At 39.0% G+C, this 21062-nt stretch overlaps 1 protein-coding gene across 5 annotated transcripts in view; it reads left to right on the forward strand.

Annotated features, from left to right (window-relative positions):
- SLC6A11 (solute carrier family 6 member 11) overlaps nucleotides 1–21062 on the forward strand; it is a 105108-nt gene that overhangs the window by 63882 nt on the left and 20164 nt on the right. For all 5 annotated transcript variants that reach the window (XM_054838101.1, XM_054838103.1, XM_054838102.1 and 2 more), the window contains one exon: nucleotides 20524–20627. In XM_054838101.1, the coding sequence (XP_054694076.1) occupies nucleotides 20524–20627 (104 nt within the window). The remainder of the gene's footprint in view (nucleotides 1–20523; nucleotides 20628–21062) is intronic.

Genomic DNA, 21062 nt, shown 5'->3' on the forward strand with positions numbered 1-21062 from the left:
TGCACAAGATTTCAGTTCTCTATGTTTTGAGATTACTATTTTTAAAAGATAATTAACTTTTAATTGAGGGGTTTTTTATATTTATTCTGCCTAAGCATTCAGGTTTTATTATGCTTGTGAAGGGCAATGTTTAGATTATTATGTGGGCAGTGTGAAATCAATGCTGTCTTTAAGCATTTATTTGTGTAAAAGAGTGAAAGGTAGTAAGTTGTCACTTCACAACTTTAATTGGTTTATTAAATACTGGGTTTAGTTGAGGGATTTTTCTAGAGATATTCCTGTTAAATTTTAAAAGTATTTTTCACTTTTCCTTTTTGGTCTTTAGGCAATGAATATTTTTTTAAATAAATAAACTATAGTAGAGGTACTCAGTGGATATTAGCTGGAAGCTGGACCACAGTTTTGGTGGTATCGTAGACAATGAAGTAGTTAGACTGGCTTTTCAGAGAACTGTATCATGCTTGTGATGCTCCTTAGAAGACTGATCTGCTCATTAAACAGCAATGGTAGCTCTATAGGGCAGTATATAGCCAATAGTCACCGGTGGGGTTTTTGTGAAAAAGCAAAACAAAACAAAGCTTTTACACACAGTCAGACCTGAAACTGGAGCACAGCCCGCCTGGTTCTGCAGCCAAGGCACCATTCCTTGTTTGTGTGGCAGTCAGCCAGTAACTAGGAGGTCCTACTGGAACCCTGCCTTGGATTTGGCAGAAGTCTATAAAAATGGAGATGTAGTGGATTTAGAAAAATACAAAAGAATGTGCTATTTCACACAATGAATAACTAAATGGTGGCACTCACTGCTAGAGGATGTGGGAGGCCGAAAGTATAAATTCATTCAATTAATTACGGATAGGTCAATTGTGAACTGTTAAACACAAGAGTCCACATATAACCTATGGTTCCAGCTTGCTTCTGCTTGAGAATTTCTGTCCAGCTTCTACTGGCAAGTTCCCTGTCCTAGGGTGTCCACCCTGCAGGTGCAGTCTCCTGTCCCTACTATAAAATAAGATGAAGTATATGCCAGCTAGTCAGAACATGCTTATTTGAGTAGAAATAACACTTTAGTGGCTGACTGCTGTAGATTCATAGTTTAACTGGTATCTTTAATCCTTTAAAAGCAATTGTTCATCATTTTCAATATCCTCTGCATGCATTGGTGGGCAAAATTGTGCAGGTGTGGAAACATAATAGCCCTTGTTTGGGTACTGGCATTATCAGGTGAGAGATGAAGAGAATTATAGAAATGAGTGTGCAAAACCAACTAGATAATGCTGGTTAGTGGAGTGGACAGTTGACTCAACATCATAATTTCTTCTGCAGAACAGAGAGTGTTAAAGTAAGCGTCAAACAATATATTATTTGCTTGAAAGTATATAAGATGATGCTTTACATAAAAACTTACCTAGAACAAAGATAATGTAACCCAGCATGCTGTCTCCAGGAGTGGACCTAAGAGGATTCCTGGGGGATTATATATTTGTCCCTTGAACTCTTTGGACAGCCAGGTATTTTCAGCACAGGTAATTTCCTGAGTTCCGTCTGGTTTTTTTGTGTTCAGAAATCCTCAATGGATTACCCTTCCACGTAGTCTTCTGATCTCCCCTAGAGCCCATGAAGACCTTTAGTATCCCCAACATCTCTTGGCAACAAGTTCCATATATCTGCTATTTGTATCAGGAAGAGCTAGCTCATTTCATTCCTTTCGAACTGGATACCTAGAAACTTTATCTGATGATTCAAAAGTTCTTGCACTAGAAGTAACAGTGAACATAGTATCCCTACTCTTTCTTTCCTTCTCATTCATGATGTGTTAATCTGCACTGACATCCCACCTCAGTTGAAGAAGTCCTAGCTCAATTCATTCTCATACAGAATCACAGAATAGTTGAGGCTGGGAAGCACCTTAGGAGATCTTCTAGTCCAACCTCCCTTCCCAAAAAAAGGTTTGACTAGAGCAGGTTGCTCAGGACTATATCCAGTTGGGTTCTGAGTATCTGCAAGGATGGTGACTCCACAAGCTCTCTGTGGGCAACCTGTGCCAGTGTTTGACCACTGTCAAAATATACGTTTTTTCTTATGTTTAAATGGACTTTCCTGTATTTCAGTTTATGCCCATTGCTTCTTGTCCTTCCATCAGGCACCACTGAAAAGACGCTGGTTCCCTCTTGTTTACTCCCTCCCATCAGGTATTTATACATTGCTATGGTCCCCTGAGTCTTTTCCAGCCTGAACAGCCCCAGCTTTCACAACCTCTCCTTGCATGTTAGATGCAAAGCTACCTTAATCATGTTTGTGGCCCTTCATTGGACTTACTCCTGCAAGTCCACATCTCATAAACTGGGACCCCAGCACAACCTATACATGTCTCAACAGTGCTTGGCAGAGAAAAAGGATCACCCACCTCCCTTAATGTGCTGGTAATGTTCTTCCTTATGCTTGGGTCATCTTTGCCCCAAGGGCACACTCTTGACTCATGGTCAGCTTGTGCCCTAGGACCTTCCAGAAGGTTGCCCCCTAGGCTGTATGGATGCATGGGGTTGTTCATACCACAAAATACAAAATTATTTTTGGTTACCTGTTTCATCTTTTTCTTAGCCCTTTCAACTTCTATTGTAAGTTTTTTATGTGAGGAGACCATAGTGAGAACTGCATGGAGTATCCACGATGTGGACAAATGATGGATTTAGTGGTATAATGCTGTGCTCTTCCTTAGTATTCCTTGTATTTATTCTTTAATAATGCCTAGCACTTAATTTGCTTTCTTGACCACTGCTGAGCACTGTTGTAACTATCTGACATAACTACAAGATGATGCTTTCAAATCAAAATTATCAGCTAAGAGCCCATCATTTCATGGGTCAAATCCCAGTTGCTTTTTCTTGTATATATTACTTTAAATGTAAGTTAAATTTTATCTGCCATATTAAAAATTTTTTATTTTCCAGTTATGCCAGCTCATAAGATCCATCACCATAATTACCTGTCCTTTTTGCTAGTCTGGGTAACTTAGTGTCACTTCTGTTTTAAATATCATCTTTGCTAGCCTAACTTTGTGTCACCCCTTTTTTCTCAGTGAGTTGTGAAGAACCTGAACAGCAGAGGCACAGGTCATTGTAGTATTCTATTGGTGGCCTCCCTCCACTATAAAAATTATGCCTTTACTCTTTTCTGATGTTTCCTGTCTTACTGGTTTCGTGTTTGGTGTGGTTTTTTTTTTCCCAGCAATGACATTCTTTCTTAAACGACAGATGCTTAGTTTCCTAAAGAGCTTTTGGTGACAGATTTTTCCAAAATGCTTTTGAAAATCAAAATAGGCTTACATCACCTTCACCCACATGGTTGCTGACCACTTCCAAAAACGTTAGGAGCAATAACCTCTCTTGGTTGGGGTTTACCTTTTCTGCAGTTTATAAGCTTTATCAGCAGCTTCTGTCATGTTTCCAATGTCAAGTATAGAAGGAACAGAAGGAACAGGCTCTGGAAATAGACACATATGAATCCTGCACTGGTAATGCTCTAGAAGCTTGATTGGCTGCTTAATTTTTGAAAGGCAGCTGCCGGTGGCACAATTCCAGCAGCTGGGCCAGGATCCAATGGTGATGTGCCCACCCGTGGCACTATGCCAGTGTAGTTGAGAAGGGGAAATATGTTCTTCACCTCTGGGCAGCTCAACACTGCAGACTTTTACTTATTTTGCCTTTGGGCTTTTATGGTTTTGGCAGTGTCTGGAGAAAGGCAATGCTGTGGGTTAGGAAGCTATGCTCTTATGACTGCTACTGTCTGCTTTCCATGAAGAGTCAATTGAGGCAGATCATTTTCTTACAATCACTTGCTGACTGCAGTCATTGAAAAAAAGAGGTTGTATGAGTAGAAACTACAGCCAGAAAAAAAGATTACGGAGACCTAATGCCATCTTCCCCAACACAATTAGAGAAAAGCAGTAATCTAATCTGATCTAATCTGAGAAAGTGTGAATCAAATGTTTAGTGCATTGACTACCCCAAACAGCCTTTAATGCTGGTGCTGCTACTGTAGAAAATGCAAAAACAAACAAGACAAAAATATGTAAAAACGAAGAGCACATTTTAAGAGAGCTGTTTCCACTCTGCTCTTTCCCTGTATTGACAGTGTCTGTCAATCCCTGCACACCCTACTCTAAGGAAGAAAGGAGAGTTGTTAGATCTCATTGCAGACTGCAACCTGGGCAGAAAATCATAGTATTGGTACATAGAGCCAAATCACTTTCATATCTCCCTTGACACAAACTCTCCAGTCAAAGACAGTTCTTTTTATCAGGAGTTAAGGAGATCTTTGTGTGCATATGCAAAGACAGAATTAAGACCTTGGGTATGCATTACATAGTAAGTCTTGATCTCTCAGATCTGCAAATCAACAGTATCTTCAGATTGACTTGACCAGATAGTGCAGTGACCTAAACAGGGAACTTCTCTGTCTTTGCAACAGTGTGTATACAAGGGTAGAATCTCTGTATGTGCTTATTTTACCATGTTTACTATGACTGTCCTTATAACTAAATGCCACCCTTAGGGTCCCTTCTGCAAGATATTTGCAGTCAGGAAAATCTTTTGTGTCATGAAAGGGATTTCTGAAGTGAACAAAGATATAATGAACACAGACAAGCTTTTGTGAGATGAACTTTTATTTACTGCTTAGAAAATTTGAATAAGTTCCTGAGGGGTATGTTTTATTTAGATGAGAATTTATATCATAAACTTGATTATTCCAACCCAGATCAATTTTAAAGTCATTATAATGTAAGGGATGAGTTTTGTTTGTTTTTGTTTTTTTTTACTCTGCATATGGTCCTTAAGCCCATAACGCCTCATTAGAGTAGTAGAATATATATTAACTCTACATTAGAGTAGCAGAATATATATTAACTCTTCATGTATTTCAGACTTTAGCTTGATAAATATTTCTGCAAGCAAAAAAAGCAAACAAGCAAGTCTTTTAGTTGCATGTCTTGTTTCCACAAATTCCCATTCTATAAAAACTAGCAAGGTAAAATCTTGGACCCTGGAAATCTATAGGAAAATTTCCGTTAAATTTTGTGCCCTAATATTGCAGAAGCTTTACCTGTAAAATTTTAAAGCATTCAGTAGTGAGGTAGCACATTCTTTTTCTTCTGTTTTGAGTTTCCTTTCATTGCTTTTTTTTAACACTGTATAGCGCTAAATGTAAGTTTTCCTTAAATGGAGAAATTTTCACATTGCAAAGTAGTCATTAAAATATGGTAGAGGTGAAATATGCAACTCGAGTAGAACCTTCAGAACTCAGAGTGGTCTGGGACCTTCCGTTCCCACAGGTCTCACTGAAAATCCCCGCGGACTCCTGAAGATCAGTGTTTGTGCCATTTGCTATAAGGTACCCTGCTGAAGAACCTTTATATAGTGTTTTTAATTCCCCGTATAAGCAACAGCGAGAAAATAGGCTCCTCTAGAGGGTAACTTATCCCACTTAATGATTGAGTAACTTTCAAGGAGAGGCCAATCTCACTCCTTTGGCTACTGGGGAACTCAGCAGAGTAGATTCTTAATTTAAGCACCCTCATTAAATTCTAACCTAGGTGGCAGACAGACTTTGGCATCATAGCTATATTATAATCACTTGTTGGAAGGACAGGACCCTTGACTGACACAACAGTCCTGAAAGAGCTCCCAATATAGTGATAGCTTTTCTGGGAAAACGGTGCTTTTGATGTGATACCTTCTTTGATGGTGCAAATGGTTTATTCCACAGGCTGAAGTTCTTTTTTCCTAACATAAACCAGGAGGATCTTTTGGGCAGATTTGCTGAGCAGGGAGAGGGACTGTAAGCCTCCTTTTTACCTGCTGCTGTAGCAGCGTTTGGTTTTTGTTCCAATTCAGGCATGCCTGCACAGCATAGCTCGAGTCAGCCCTGTAGTATAGCATCCTTCTTGCATGGATGGAATAGTTGTGGCCTGCTTATGGCCACAGTGTTGTTTAAATTTTACTTTGTGAGGCGCTTAACAAACTAGTACAGACTTGACTATATTATGCAGCCATATTGCATGACCTTGCTGTGGAACTGTCTAGCATATAAACATTAAACTTATAAACACTGAAAATGGAACAGGTCACAAGTATGCTACTGCCATGTTCTCAGTACCATGAGAGTCCCTCTTCTGCCTAAATGAAAAATAGCATTATTTGAAAAATAATCTTTAAGGTGTGATTTTACAGTCTGTCTGTCTTTGAGTTGCAGGTTTACACAAACCAAAAGGCTTTTTGTTGGTTAATATAAGATATAAGATGAGGAAATACTTCTTTCAAGAAATCTAGCCTCTATTTTAAGAGTGGTTCATATGCGGTTCAATATGATTGTGTCAGTTATTTTTAGTAATATTTGGTATGTGTGCTAGTTATTACTGGGTATGAATAATACATGTCACTAAATTACTTCATCAATACATCTGAAACCTTTGGATCAATAACTGTTTAAGTAATACCGCATATACAATACACATTTTACTTCTCAAACTTTGCTTCAGTCAGGGTTTATGTATCATTTTAGCATTCATCATTTGGTTCTTGGACAGTGTCTAAATTGCAGAAATGAATGGAAATCCCCTTGTGGAAAACTTAGTTTAGTATGAGGCTTAGGCTGTTTTCAAGAAAAGGAAGAATTCAAGATCAAATAATTCTCATGCTTCTATACCTGTGTATTTTCTTCTGTTTCAGACTCTGTTTAGATACTGTGTTAAAAGTGCAGTTTCTAGGATAAGTATTCTTAAGAAGATTGCTTAAAAAGAATTCTTTAGAATTATTAAAGAAGGTAGACTAAATAACATTTAACCTAATGTTATGCAACTGAAATATAGTTTCCTCTTAATTTCTGAGTGAAGTGAATTCTTTGAATAATGATTCATGACCAAAGCATTTACCCTTTTAAAAAGTATTTGCAATCAGGGCTGACTACTGTGTTTAATATCTTCAGTGTTCCCCAGGCTTCAAGGATGCTGAGCAAGAATCTTTAGAAAGTAACAGGACTAAAGAAAAAAGCTATTGGAGAAGGATCTGTTTTGTCATTGTGATATTACAGTCAAGCAGCTCTGTAAAAGCAATTAGGTATCTTGAAATGATCAATTACCTGAGCAGATATGGAACCCCTACTACATTTGCTAAAACCCCTGCCTCACCCTCCCCCCAAAAACCTAAAACCCAAACTAACCCCAGAGCCCTACTTTCTGGCAAATGTTATGCAAATGGAATATTTGAAGAAAAAAAGACTTTAAAAACATTTTGGTCTGGATTCAGAATACTCCAGAAATCAGTCAGGATGACCTCTCTCATCAATCCCTCAATGCAACTGAGTGTAAATATTTTGCAACTCCTCTGCCTGTCCCTAGGCATTAGAGTGTATGTGGGAGCAGCCATATATCTCATTCTGAGAGCATTTGGGGATAGTGTCTTAGTAAAGAGGAACACTAATCAACACCCTCATTTTAGAAATTAGTTAACTGCGCTTCCTGCATTTATTTAAAAATATCGAGCATCTTTATTTATCATTTATAGGAAATGACATTAAGCATGCCTCAACCCCCAAACATGCCCTCCCAAAAGACCTTGTAAAGTCTGGTGTCTCTAGGACACTGAAAATATGCTCTCTATTGAACAGAGAAAGAAAGGCAATGGCTATTTCTGTGCTTTTTCATATCATGCACAGAATTAAAAAAAATTACCTTCTTTTACTTCCAAGTGTCTGAAGCTTTATCTAGTGCAAGTGTATGAGAAGGCAAAACTTTTGATGCTTTTAAGGCATGCTACAAGAGAGCTGTACAGCATAACTGGAACATATGGATGCTCTAGCAGTCAATGACTTTACCTTTCCAAAACGCTGGACAATTTTCAGTAACCAAGAATTGTCAATACAAGCAGCTTCATCACAGGGAATGATGCAGACCATCCTGCTGATCTGAACTCTATGTACGTTTGGTATGCAGTTACAAGAAATGAGTCAGTGAAAAAACAGATGCTGGTCCCAAGAGATACTGGGATTTAATGATATTTTTGCCTCTTATCAATACCTTTTTGAAAAGGTTTCCAGCTTGCAAGATTCCCAAATTTAAGCTACCAGTCTACTGAAGACAATTTTCATTTCTTATCGCTTAGGCACAAAGTAACTGTTCCAGCTACTCGGTGACTTTTTTTTCCTCAGAAATCATGTTTATCATAGGGACATAAATGTGTTTATACAAGTAATATCTCTTCTATACGTCTGTGTATCTTATACTGTCAGCCATCTCTTTACATTATGCTCCAGAACTAAAGTAATGGAAAACTGGTATATAATTCAAAGGAAAATTCTGTATTATGAGATAACTCTCCTTACATGTATTCTAGGCAACTGTTATAACTATTGGCTGTAAATGAAAACATGTAAGTTTTATCATAAAAATAGTTTAGAGACATTCCTGGACTCATAACTACCATGGCAGATGGGATTATTCCTGTGGGCAAAGTTGGAATGCTAGGATTGACTTTCAGGAAAAGATAGGCCTGGCCAATATTTGTTCTTTTCTTGGATTTTTTTTCAGCTGTCCTGGTTTTAGCGGAGATAGAGTTCATTTTCTTTCTAGTAGCTGGTATAGTGCTGTGGCTTGGATTTAGTATGAGAATAATGTCGATAACACACTGATGTTTTCAGTTGTTGCTGGGTAGTTGTAGTGTCTACACAAAGTCAAGGACTTTTCAGCTTCTAACGCCCTGCCAGGTGTACAAGAAGCTGGGCGAGCCCAGCTAGGACAGCTGACCCAGACTGGCCAAAGGGATATTCCATACCATATAGCATCATGCTCCATATGTAACTGGGGAAGCTAGCTGGGAGGTGGGATTGCTGCTTGGAAACAGACTGGGCATCGGGTTGTTTTATTTTCCTTTTGCATGCAGTGAGTAATTGCATTTGTGCATTACTTGTGGTGGTGGTGTTATTGTTATTACTCTCTTTCTTTGTTATCCTATTAAACTGTCCCTATCTCAACCTACAAGATTTTTTTTCCCATTCTCCTCCCCATCCCCTTGGGGGGAAGGGGGTGAGCGAGCAGCTGCGTGGTGCTCAGTTACCAGCTGGGGTTAAACCACAACACTAAATATGGGAAAAGTCCTATGAAAATTATTCCTGGGATTTTGTATATCTGCATAGAAGAAATCAAACAAGGCATTAAATAGGTTGTGCTATTAAATCCAAGTAAATTCTTTAACAAGGAACATGAGATAGCCATCTATTGTTTCTTTCACACCATTAAATTTCTTGGATGGTCGGGACAAGATAACTAATAGCCATAGAAATACAGTTGGAGAGAGCAGCTCCAAAGGGTTATGCCTTAACAATGCTATTTTACACACCTTCAATAGGTCTTTGGGATGTAACTTTGTGACAGACTAAATCTCTGAACATGGTAACCTGAAAAGGGGCTTTCATGGCCAGAGTAGTCTCCTTTTACATCACTTGCAGGTAAGACTGCCCTTAGGCATTGCTGTTTCTGAGTGAAGTTGGGGATGTGAAGGCACTGGGGCCAACCCAGAGGTTAGAGCATGCTCTCAGCTGCGTGGCCACTCCTGTAGTGGCCCAGGCATTCTTCTGAGCCTCCAGGTCTCCAGAGTGTCATTGTGGTGACAACACCATGCAGAATCAACAGGCTTTCAGGTCTACCACTGTGGAAAACTGAAGTCACCTGAGTATCCAATGTCTTGGAATTCAGAGCCCTCTTGAGGTCCGAGATGCCAATTAGAAATGGAGATAATAAAGAGGTTAGAAATGGAAGTAGACATACAAGCATCCCAACATTAAACGCGTCTGAGCCTTATACCTTTCGGAGTGTGGGTGAAGCAGGAGGCAGAGATTGCTCTTTCAATAAATTAGTTCACTGTACTGCAATTTAATAACAGATTTAGAGCTGGGAGTTGTTACCTTCTGTTGTTTCTGTAATGATGTTAAATTTGGAAGCAAAGTTGTGTAGATGCGTGGGGCACATGGAGTGCGTGTGTCCTCAGCAATTAGCCAAGCTAAGGAGACAGTTGGTAAGAAACTAGTGAAGTAATGATGCAAAATGAAGTATGTTTAGCACCTTAGTTCTTGCCAGGTTGGGATTTCTCATAATTGGGTGCTAGTTTGTGTATTTGAATTTGTATTTGCTGATGGGGAAGTGAATCCAAAGCCTCTGGTCTCTTTCCTGTCTCCTGTTGTACCATGCTGAGTGAGCGAACTTTGAGGATATCAGCTGCCAAGTCCGTAATCAAAGTGAATTGCAGGCTCAGAAGACTGAAATCAGAGTATGGAAATCGAAGACACGTCTTAAAAACCCACAAAGCTTTGCATGTGGCTCACTGCCTTTCCCACAACCGTGCGCACAGACCTGCTATCTGGAATGAGCATTCAAGCCCCTCATTATCTCAGCTAGGACTCTGCAGAGAAGAGTGATTTTTGGATAACATATATTTCTTTTTTCATGAACATACACCCTAACCTATATGAGTGCGCTCATGGTTGTACAAATGGGGAAGTACAACAGTACCTTGTGGCTGCTAGTTTTGGCATCATGCCAAGGCAATCAAGGTATCTCCTAAGTTTTGCGTTTAGGAGTTCAGGAAAGTAAACCAGTCTCATAACAAACATTATTTCAGTCATGAAAAGCAGTCAGAGGGAGTGAAAGCATTCATCTTCTAAATCCCAGAAGGAGCCTCTGTACACTTTGCTCCAGCACCTGACTTTCAACATTGGCTGGCAACACAGAAACATACTACTAGTGTGGCTCCTGTATTGAGGAAGGTCCTGTTCCATTTTAACAGGGTGGTACTTGGCTAACAATTATGCCTCGGAAAATTAGCATTTAAATATGTGTAAAGTAATCTGAGCTATAGTGTTGGTCTCCAAAGGCAGCAATGAATAAACAAAACTTCAAGTATTTAGGTCCTTCTCCCCCTCGGCTTACCATTCTCATAATGAATATACTGTATTCATCCCGTCTGTAAGTAACATTAGCAGAAGGTAGGAGAGAGACTGCCTAGCAACCCACAGAGAGGTGGAAAGGAAGTGATTTTCATGTAATTATTCACTTCTACAAAAGCTGTTGTCAGGTAGACACTAGAAACATAGCTGTTTTATTATTCGCCTAACCTACTTTTAATCTTTTGAGAATCACTACCAATAAAGAGAGGGAAAAAAGAGCTTAATTCAGCCATTTTCTGCCTGGCCGTTTAAGTTGTGTTTTCCTGCTCTAATGAAGGCTCTCCTTTCAGAAGCTGTGTTGTTTAAAAACCCCTGGGTAGTAAACTTCAGAAACAAACTAAGTCCTGTATCCAAAACTCAACATTTTTTTTTTTTTTGCTGCTTCTCTGCAATACACAGTTCATATTTTGTTTTGGTTTAGTTTCCTGTTTAATGACAATTCCCATTGAGTTTAGAGAGTAACAAGATAATTTTTTTTTTTTTTCTTTCTTCTTTTTTTCCCAAGAAGGCATTTGGGGACAGGGGGCAGGGGCTAAAGAGCTTATTTACTTTAGGTAACACAGCTGGTGCCAGCATGCTTGGATCCAGCAGGTTTTTTTTACTTTACTTTTCTGAACGTGGGGACCCCAGCTTTGCCCTCAGCCACGATTCCTTGGAGTTGACAGAGGCTGCATGGACATAACCGAGGGATATTTTAGTACTATTCTTGCCATCTTGATAAGCCTGGAGGAGTTGGACTTTGCTTGTAAAACATCACACTAAACTCTTTTACGTGGATGACTGTCTGAACAAACAGTTGCCACTTCCAAGTAGCCTGAGGACAGGCACATTTTCAGTGAATAGTCTGATTTATATCTTTATTTTTAGATTAAAATAAATGTAGATTTGATAAATTTAGACATTGAAAGTTTTCTTTTAAAGGAGTATGTTTAATGGAAAATATATATATCAGTATATCAAAAAAGTATATCAAAAGTATGTTGAACTACTATTGCAAGTGTATTTGTTGAGGCAGTGACTTTCAGAATGGTTTATCATGAAGGTTGCCTTATAAGTTCTCAGATTTAACCGGTGCCTTTAGTTATAGTAATATTCTACTCAGAAAAGTTACTTTAAAATTGCATTGTAACAGTCTGTTTTGCTCACTGGTGGTTCCAAGATTTCAGTTTCAAGGGGGAAGCAAAAACCTTTTCATTGTGACCCCTGGGATTAACTAGATTAATTTTATGAAATATCTTTTTGTCTGATTTCTACATAAATGTGTCTTTTTTAATTAACTCTGTTGAAAAGAGAGTAGATTTTTTTAAAAAACTATACATGTACCAAGATCAGAACATTGGTCTTTTCTGCTATTTTATAGTCAGACATGGAAAACTGTGCAGTTACAAGAACTGTGTTGATTATGTGGGAAAATGAAAATAATAAAGTTTATTCTTCCCTGTTTGATTTGCTCTGCAGGATTCATAGGAATAAGATACATTATCAGTGTAGTGCTAGGCAGGAAAAGAGCGGAATGCATGGAAGGGATGGATTCATTCACCTTGAATGTCTGCATCTTCTAGGTGCTTGGGTTGGGTTTGAGCGTAGAACAGTACTTTGAACTGAAAGTATGTATTTTGCGCAGTTGCATAACACAGACGTTCAGCTGATTTTTTTGTTAGGTGCTATTGAAGAAAAAAAATCAGTTGATTAAGAGAAAGCAACTAGAGGATAAATGAAAACTGGTTAATTTTGGGGTTTTTGCCTTTGAACAGAGATTTCAGTTGATGGCAGTGAATTGGCCAGAGTATAACCTTGCGCACTTTTTGCAACAGGATGTAAAGACACTGCACGTTCCTGGTCAGATGTAGGTGCTTTGGCCTCTTCTCCGTCCATTTGACAAAGCATTCTGTGTTGAAACTGAAACTATCCAAAATGAATCTCTGTCTGTCTTTACTGGTGGGATGTTATGTGAATATATAACCTTCTTCATCTTGCTTAGCGTATGAGGAACATAGGAAGTGACAAAACCCCCCCAACAAACAAAAGCCACACGTATACCTGTTGCTCTCCTTCCATTGTATATATATTCATCCGTCATACAGCAGTCTACTTATCATCCTGGTGCTCTCTCCTGCTATTGTCAACTATACTACACCATGCCAAACGTAATATTTTGTGATGTAGTTCAATGTTCTTCATAATGAGAAAGCTGGAGAAAAATTACTTTAATTGGAATAAGATCAGAGGTAAAATGCTCAGTCCTCCACTACTGCCAAAATATTTTATCATTTTTGTTAGAAGAAGATACATTCATATATACATAAAAATGTAACTTGTAGCAGAGGAATGTAATAAATGGCAATTTAAGAAATGTTGTTCTGGGAATGCTTCTTATAGTTGTACATTAACCTGCACTGTGTAGGCACTCTTCAATCAGTAGAACAGTTTCTTAGTTTCCTAGTGGCTTCAAAAGTTCCTCTTAGTGATAATATTGTAATTTGTTTAAGAGACATGGGATCTAAGACTGGGAAAAATAGTCTTGTGAATAAAAGCCGGTAGAGCTCACAGCCTAGGAAACTTCAGGCTATGCGGTACATTCCTGTGGCAGTAGAGAATGTGTGCTCTCTGTGGCCTTAATATGAAAATATTATTTTGAGTAGCAGAGGCCAGTGGCCCGGGAGTCCTGCAGTTTGCTACACCAGAGCAGTTACGATCAGGATGAGCACGTGCAGGATTTGTGCATTAGCAAGTATGTCTGCAGGAAAACATACCCATATGTATGAACATGATTTGTTTAGTTTAATATAGCTGAGTTATTCATCTTTGTTTCATATGCTCTTTTTAACGGTGTCAATGTAAAATGAAGGCCTACTAATCATGAGAGGAAAGAAAAGTTCCAGTCTGACCTTGAAACAAGGTCAGAATATCTTGGTAGCATCTGTCTGTCCATCTGATTGTCCTCTGAATTGTATGTGTAGGCTCAGAGCACGAGCACCTGCCGGTTTTCTGTGGGGCTACAGCAGAAAGGTCAGCTTGGTTTTCAAGTTCAGCTCCTTTCAGTCAGACACGTTAGCTAGTAACTGAAAGCAGTCTTTCATGATGAGCTGGTAGAACAGAAAGACCCAGGCTATCTGAGATGAAAAGACAGGGTGAAACAGGGACTCTGGCTTTTTCCCAGTCATTAGAAACTGCATCTTTTTCATCATATTTTGCTCAGCATATATTTGGGGTTTTTCTACAATTTTACGTCGGAAATTGTTAGACCTGTTGTGACCTGTTGTAGCAGTGCTTGGAGCTGTAGGTGGCATCGCCAAAGGCAGTCCCTTAAACACTCTTCTCTAATTCAGGTGGCAGGAGGAGAGGAAGGAAGCCTAAGTTAGGGCCACAGCTGGCAGATTCTTTTGACATGGTTTTATTCTCTGAAAGCTTCTATTAGTGCTCATGCTTAAACATGTTGTTAATTCCCTCATGTCTGACAGGGGTACACTTTAAGTGCTGGTGCTACTTCAAGATTGAGACCTAACATTTTTATAGTTTCTTACAGTCCTGTTACATCTAAACCTGTATGATAATGAAAAAAAGTACAGTACTTTTTCCCAAAAGATGAAGCTAAGATCTTGATCCTGGCCCCCCTGTGTGAGTTCCATGACTGGTTTTCAGTGTCTGCTATCTTCTTTTTTCTACACAGCATATGGATTTTGTTTTTATTTTTTTTTTCAGATCTTGGTTTAGTCCTCTCATTGTGGCCTCCTCCACTCATTTCTTGAATTTGCCGAGCTTTTCCATTATGTGAAATATCCAGATAGCTTAAGTGACTCCCAGGTGGCTCAGATGTAAACCATGATTTGCGACCACAGACTCACAAAGCATGTGCTTTAGAAGCCAACTTGAAAATGCTAAACCTTGCAGTCTAGTACAAGTAGAGGAGTTCCATTGCTGACCTGAATTTTTGACATTTTCCGCACACTCCCCACATATTGTGAGAGACACTGGCACATGAACATTAAACCTGTCATGATGTGTCAGACTTGAACTCTAGTAATGCTCCTATTTAAGTCTATTTGGCAATAGGTTGTTTTATTCAGGCATTCTTACTGTTAAAAAACCCCTGCAACTCTTCTATGCCTTTACCTTGAAATTTCATTTATTATATCCTGACAGCAAAGGATTTATTTTTAAAATTCTTATTTGAAATCAAAGGGAAACACTGTGGAGATTCATCAGAAAGTAATGAATAATTTAAATTAAAAGAAAACTCTAAAGTGATTGCTCATTCTCTGATAACAAAATGGGAAATAAATTACTATCAACATTTGGAACATCGTGTTTTGAAGAGTGAGTGCAGCATTTACTGGCCTATGAGATCTGCCGTATTCTCAGACTGAGTGCTTCATTATGGAATTGTCATTAACCACTCTGTAGTTAAGGATGCTTTGAGCTTTGCAGCTGAAGTGGGTGTTCAATCTCACTGTTAAGAATGAAAAAAAATGTGCATATTTGTGAAGCTACCACTAGGATGCATATTGCAGCCAGTACTCAGACACCAATGTGGAATTAATCCGCTTGATTTTGACAGAAATACTCAAGGAAGCAAACTTAAGTGAGTGGGTACAAATATTAAGCAGCCCTTACGTGTTTATCATTTCTAACAGATCTGTTAACTGTAGACTATAGGAAAGGTCATGGAAAAACAGATAAACAATATATATGTTTTGTTTAGTGGAAGAATCCTCATAGTGCTTGATTGTTGTTCTAGTTAGGTATGGAGAAACATGGATGTTGCAGCTCTTTTATGTCAGCCATTACATTGAAAACTCTCTAAACTGTCCCTGAACCAAAGTATCACAATGATTTGGTACCATGTGAACCATAATTTAGAAGACTGCAAATAGAGAATGGGTGATGTGTGGGGTTTACGTACACAAATCTCTCTGAAACCATAATACACAGGCACCTAAAGTGTAAGTCCAGACTAGTATGAAGAACCCACAGCTAATACCTCAACGTCCTTGTGGATTCTGTGAGTTCGGATTCTGTGAGTTTGGAGAGCAGTACCACTGGGAGGAAATCCTGACATCTCTCCTGCGACAGGTCAGACACAGGTCTTAGGCCTGAGCCAGTTGTAATGACGTTGACAATGCTGTTTTCCTGTTTGGTATAAAGCCAGGAGCCTTGCTCTGTAGCAGCTCTATTCATTCCTGCTACTTTTCTTTGCGTGTAATTAGGCATGTACTTCATCCTCTAGATACTGCCTGCTCTTCAGAGCTTTTCCGGGTGTTTTGGTGTAAATTCCATCATATCTTTCAGGCCAAGATACCGTCTTTCCTACGTAATGCCAGTGACAATAGCACTAGTGTTACGCAGTTGTTCTCCTCTGTTGACCTAAAGTAGAGGGAAAAAATCACCTTGCAATCACAATAGATCTGTGAATCAACAGTTAGAAGGCTGCTGTTACACCATGTGCAGGGTGCTTGTGAGAATGTACAGGTGCACACACAACTGAACGTAGAGACAGGCAGTTGAGTAAGGAGTAAGTATAGGGAATACTTGAGGCAATTTAGTGCTGCAGTATTTTGCTCTATCCTTTTTACTCATTGCTTGGCCCTGTGATACTGCATATCCCTCAGACCTTGATCATCACAAAAAATGGCTCAGCCTTTCAACGTGACTTCTTTCTGCACTATGTGTTTCATAAACCTCAGTTATTTTGTTTGCGGTCTATGGCATGACCCCATCTTACTGATGTAAAGAGATACATAATGAGACTAAAATGAGAGGCTGTCAGTCATTTGGGGATTTTCAATCTGAAGTTGGTAGACTTGGCTTTTTATACTGTGGGTTTTTAACCTGGCTTTCATTTTCCTTGGTCGCAACAGAAAAAGCTTGGTAATTTTGTACTTCACCTTGGACACCCGTTGAATGAGGAGTACCCAGTTAATGAACATTTGAGAAAGGGTTGGTTCATGTGATTTATGGACATAATGTCACATAGAAACTTTATAGCAGAGACATGGAACTAATTCTCCAGAGCGGTATTCTGCTGTCTTCACTACAGCACATCCCCCTTCTTCCGTCTTTCTTCCTTCATTACATGCACTACAATTATGGCAACAAAGGAGGCAAGGGATCCTCCAGACAATAGGATCCTCTGTTTGACCAGCTCCATTCATCTCCCTGGGCAGAAAGATGAATAGTCATGTAAATGAAGATTGTGTCCTAGACCTACACACAAGAAGGCCAAATTAAGATTACCCAGGCAGACTTACTAACTGTGTATTGCCAGCTGGACTTTGCAAAACAGTGCTTTCCATTTTTAGTAACAAATGTTCTTGTTTAGTCTGTTTTGTGGAATTGTGTTTGTACCATAAGTTAGTTAGCAGCAGGACAGAGCAGAGACCACTGCTTGCGAGCTAATGGTGTGAATCAGGAAAGCTGTAAAGTGAAGTGTGGGAAAGCCTCAAAATGGGGATCAGGGCGCAGGCAGCTCTGCTGTGCCCCTTCCCACTCAGAAATGTCATGCCTCGCTTCTACTTGGAGAAAGCAGGCAGTGGCATAGAGTTGAGGCTTGTTTAATTTGCCTTCTTCCTTTGGGAACAGAGCTTCATCGCATGGGCTCATCGAACAGCCCCTTTTCTTCCTAGTCAGCAAGCGCTTTCTGTACAGGAGTCAGAGCAATAGCTGTGCTGCTCTATTCTGAGCTGGTGTTTGCATTCTTCTAGTTTGCTCATACTGTCACTAATGTAGCACTGGGCCTAGTGTGTCTAGAAAATGGCTGTAGCGTGGGTGCAAAAATGTAAGCACAGTAGATATAAAGGTTCTGTCCTTTGGCATTTGGAATTTTTAAATATTAAGGTATAATATACAAAGGTTTTGTGCTTTAATTTCAATCTCATTTTGGCAGGGAAATGTTTTAAATATGAGACAAAAAAAGTAAGAAGAAACAGCTAGTTCCGTCTTTTAAAGTAGGGGCTAATAGAAGACTATAAAACACTTCCAATCCCCAAATTTATGAATGTATATTCCTGAATTGACTTAATTATCGCTAACCAAAGGATTTTCAAGGTACGAAGTTTATAAAGCATGAACAGGATGTTCTCTGGTACAGGTCCTTCCCTCTGGAATTTACTCATGCCAGAAACGTGTCAAGCCCCATCTCATTTCAGAAAAACCGTACTCCTTTTGTCCCAGCCTTTCACCAGCTGCTGGCTCCAGAGCCCTTGGTTTGCAGCTTACTGGCAGTGTTTTCTTTGTCTCTGTCCTTCAGAATTTCATTGTTCTGCAGAATTGTGCTACATTCATTCCATGTACTTGGAAAATGTTGCAACTTCTAGTCTCAGCCAGACATTGTAAATTCAACGCGCTCAGAAATAATTTATGATGCTTTTGTTGCCGTGAGCCAGAGGGATGACACCTGGATTTGAGAGCGGTTTCTACAAGAGCCCATCTGTATCCATGAGAAGTTTTAATAAGAACAACTTCCCCTGCGGTACAGTTTATGAATGACTAAGACTGGGTGTCACTTAGATTAATAAACAATTTGTGTACCTCAACAAATTCTCCAGCCACAAATGTTTAAACATGAGCCGTAAGTGCTGATGGAATTTCTAGATTGATGTCAAATAGTTCAACAAAAACAAAAGGCTCGTCAATCTGATTCAACTTTTATAGAATATGTGAACATTTGCTTACAGAATATGTTTTTCATAAAGTATTTGCCACTTTTTATGTTGAAGCACTGCCAGATGTCACGGTTTTTAGAGGAGACTTGTTTTCTTTGAAGGAAATAATATCACTTCTGGCCAGAATTTTATCTGGTTTTCCAAGGAGGTACACAGGGCCTCCAGAAGGATGTGCTCTCTGCTCCTCTTCAAGCAGCTCTGGAGGTTCTCACTTCAGAGTGCAATTCTTCCTTGCCCTCGTTTCCACTAGGGCTTGCTGTCCAAGGAATAATCGGACTTCTGTGGAGCTGGCGTATGCCAACGGGAAAGGCTATTGCTCATCTAAGTGCTATACAATGCGCTGCAACAATACATTGTGCAAAAACTGAAATGGAAGGAAACAGCAGATTCTACATGTGCCGATCCAGTTTCCCAGCTTTTGTTTATGCTTAAGAAGACCGTGCATTTTCAGTTGACCTATGCTACTCACAGCTTTTCGGGAGCTTCCAATCTTGTTAAATAGCCTGTCTGTCAAAAGGCTTTCTCTGTGCAGTTTTTTCCTTACCAAGTGGTGAAACTTTGAGATGTAACCAGCTGTATCTTATTCAGTATGACAGCAATGAAACCATTTAAGCTGCTAATGCAAATCAAATGTGATCTTAATGTTATTCCTAAACAGAAACATTCTGAACAGCTCCAGAGATCGAGGTCTCACTTGATCACATGTAAAATAAATACATCCCTTTCATATATTTATGAGTATTTGATTACTATTATTAGTATTACTATTATTAGTCGTGAAATCATTACCTGCATTACCTGTTTCCTGTCTCAAACTTAGAGTGGCTACACAGCTATTGCCTCTGGTCATCAGTCAGTGTTTTGTTACTTCTCTGAAAAGCACTTTGGTTGCTCTGCTTTAGGAGAAAACCCAAACCTCACAGAGCTCATTTATCCCAGGAGACCATGAGTCAGAATTTATTGGATTAGAAATAGTAGTGCAGCCGTGTAGATGTGGGTTCTTGACATTGCTCTCATGGCAAAATGAGGAGTTAAAAGAGTATATTGACCTCCAGTAATAACACACCCACACTCTAGTTGAATGAAATGAACTGTTTTGTTGGAGTATTTTTAAAGTCAAAAAAATTGCATGTTATATTAATGGTCTGAGATTGCTGTGAGGAGACTAATCTCACTGTGTCAGCTCATGCTTCCTTTTTTTTTTTCTTTTCTCTGATTTAGAATTTAGTATTTGCACCACTTTAGGATATAAATGTTACCATAATGATGTTATAAAGTTATTTGCTAAGCTCTACAGAACTTTTATTTGTTAATTGTACAATGACCAGAACAACCATGTCCTGGTGCCTAATTTGGGGTCATTAACTATTGCTAAAAAAATCTACCTCTCCCTGGATAAGTTGTCTCTTCTCTTTCCCCAGCCTAATTTGTATATTATCTGTGAATGGCATATTTTGTCTTTAGAGTATTTTTTCCACACTAAATTTTTAAATTTGAAGAAATAATTATCAAGTGAGAATGAGATAAATGCAGATGATTCTATTTCGGTTGCAATTACCAACACCTTACAGTGTTAATAAAACCATTAAAGAATTTATACTGGGTGAGGTTCTTCTCCAGAAATTCCATCTCCCTATTTAGATTAGGTTGAACCTGTGAAGACCAGCCAAGTTACTCCTTGTTTATACCACTGGGAAGGAGAGGGAAATTTAACTCACAGCATACTTTTTTTCTGAAGGTTGTGACTTATAAAAGGTTGGCCAGCCATGATGACCCTGTGCAGCCATCTCTGCAAATCTGCAGTCAATATATGCATAAAGGTGATTCCTTCTTGTTCTTTTTTTAACCACTCTGTTTTGTTTGCCTCCAGGTGTGGGTGGATGCCGGCACACAGATATTCTTCTCTTATGCGATCTGCTTGGGGTGCTTGACAGCCCTGGGAAGTTACAACAACTATAATAATAACTGCTACAGGTAATATCTTCCACACTTTATTTACACATTTAGTTTTGGTGATGGAAGTGCCCACACTTAGCTTCACTCAGAAGTACTTCCCTTTTCCTTTAGCTATTTCCATGAGTAATCATAAGCACGTGGACATGTTTTTGTAGAACAGAGATCTATAATGTTTCTTACAATCGTTTCAGAGGAACTCTTTTCCAAAATTTGGTGTTTTCATCCCTTATGATCTTATCTGACCCTTGCACAGCGATAAGCTACTTAGTACACACAGGTATACACAAGTGCATGTACAATATGCATAATTTGATACATGTATAATTGCGTGTGTGTGCACAATATTTGATTGTATAATGTATATCTGCTTTAAAAAAAATCTTACAAAAAACTGTTATTAAAACTCACCTAAGTTTGGTCTATGCTCCGAATGTCACTTTTTCCCACAGTTTA

The sequence above is a fragment of the Grus americana genome, chromosome 11 (genome assembly GCF_028858705.1).
Source record: "Grus americana isolate bGruAme1 chromosome 11, bGruAme1.mat, whole genome shotgun sequence".
In the NCBI taxonomy this organism is placed as follows: domain Eukaryota; kingdom Metazoa; phylum Chordata; class Aves; order Gruiformes; family Gruidae; genus Grus; species Grus americana.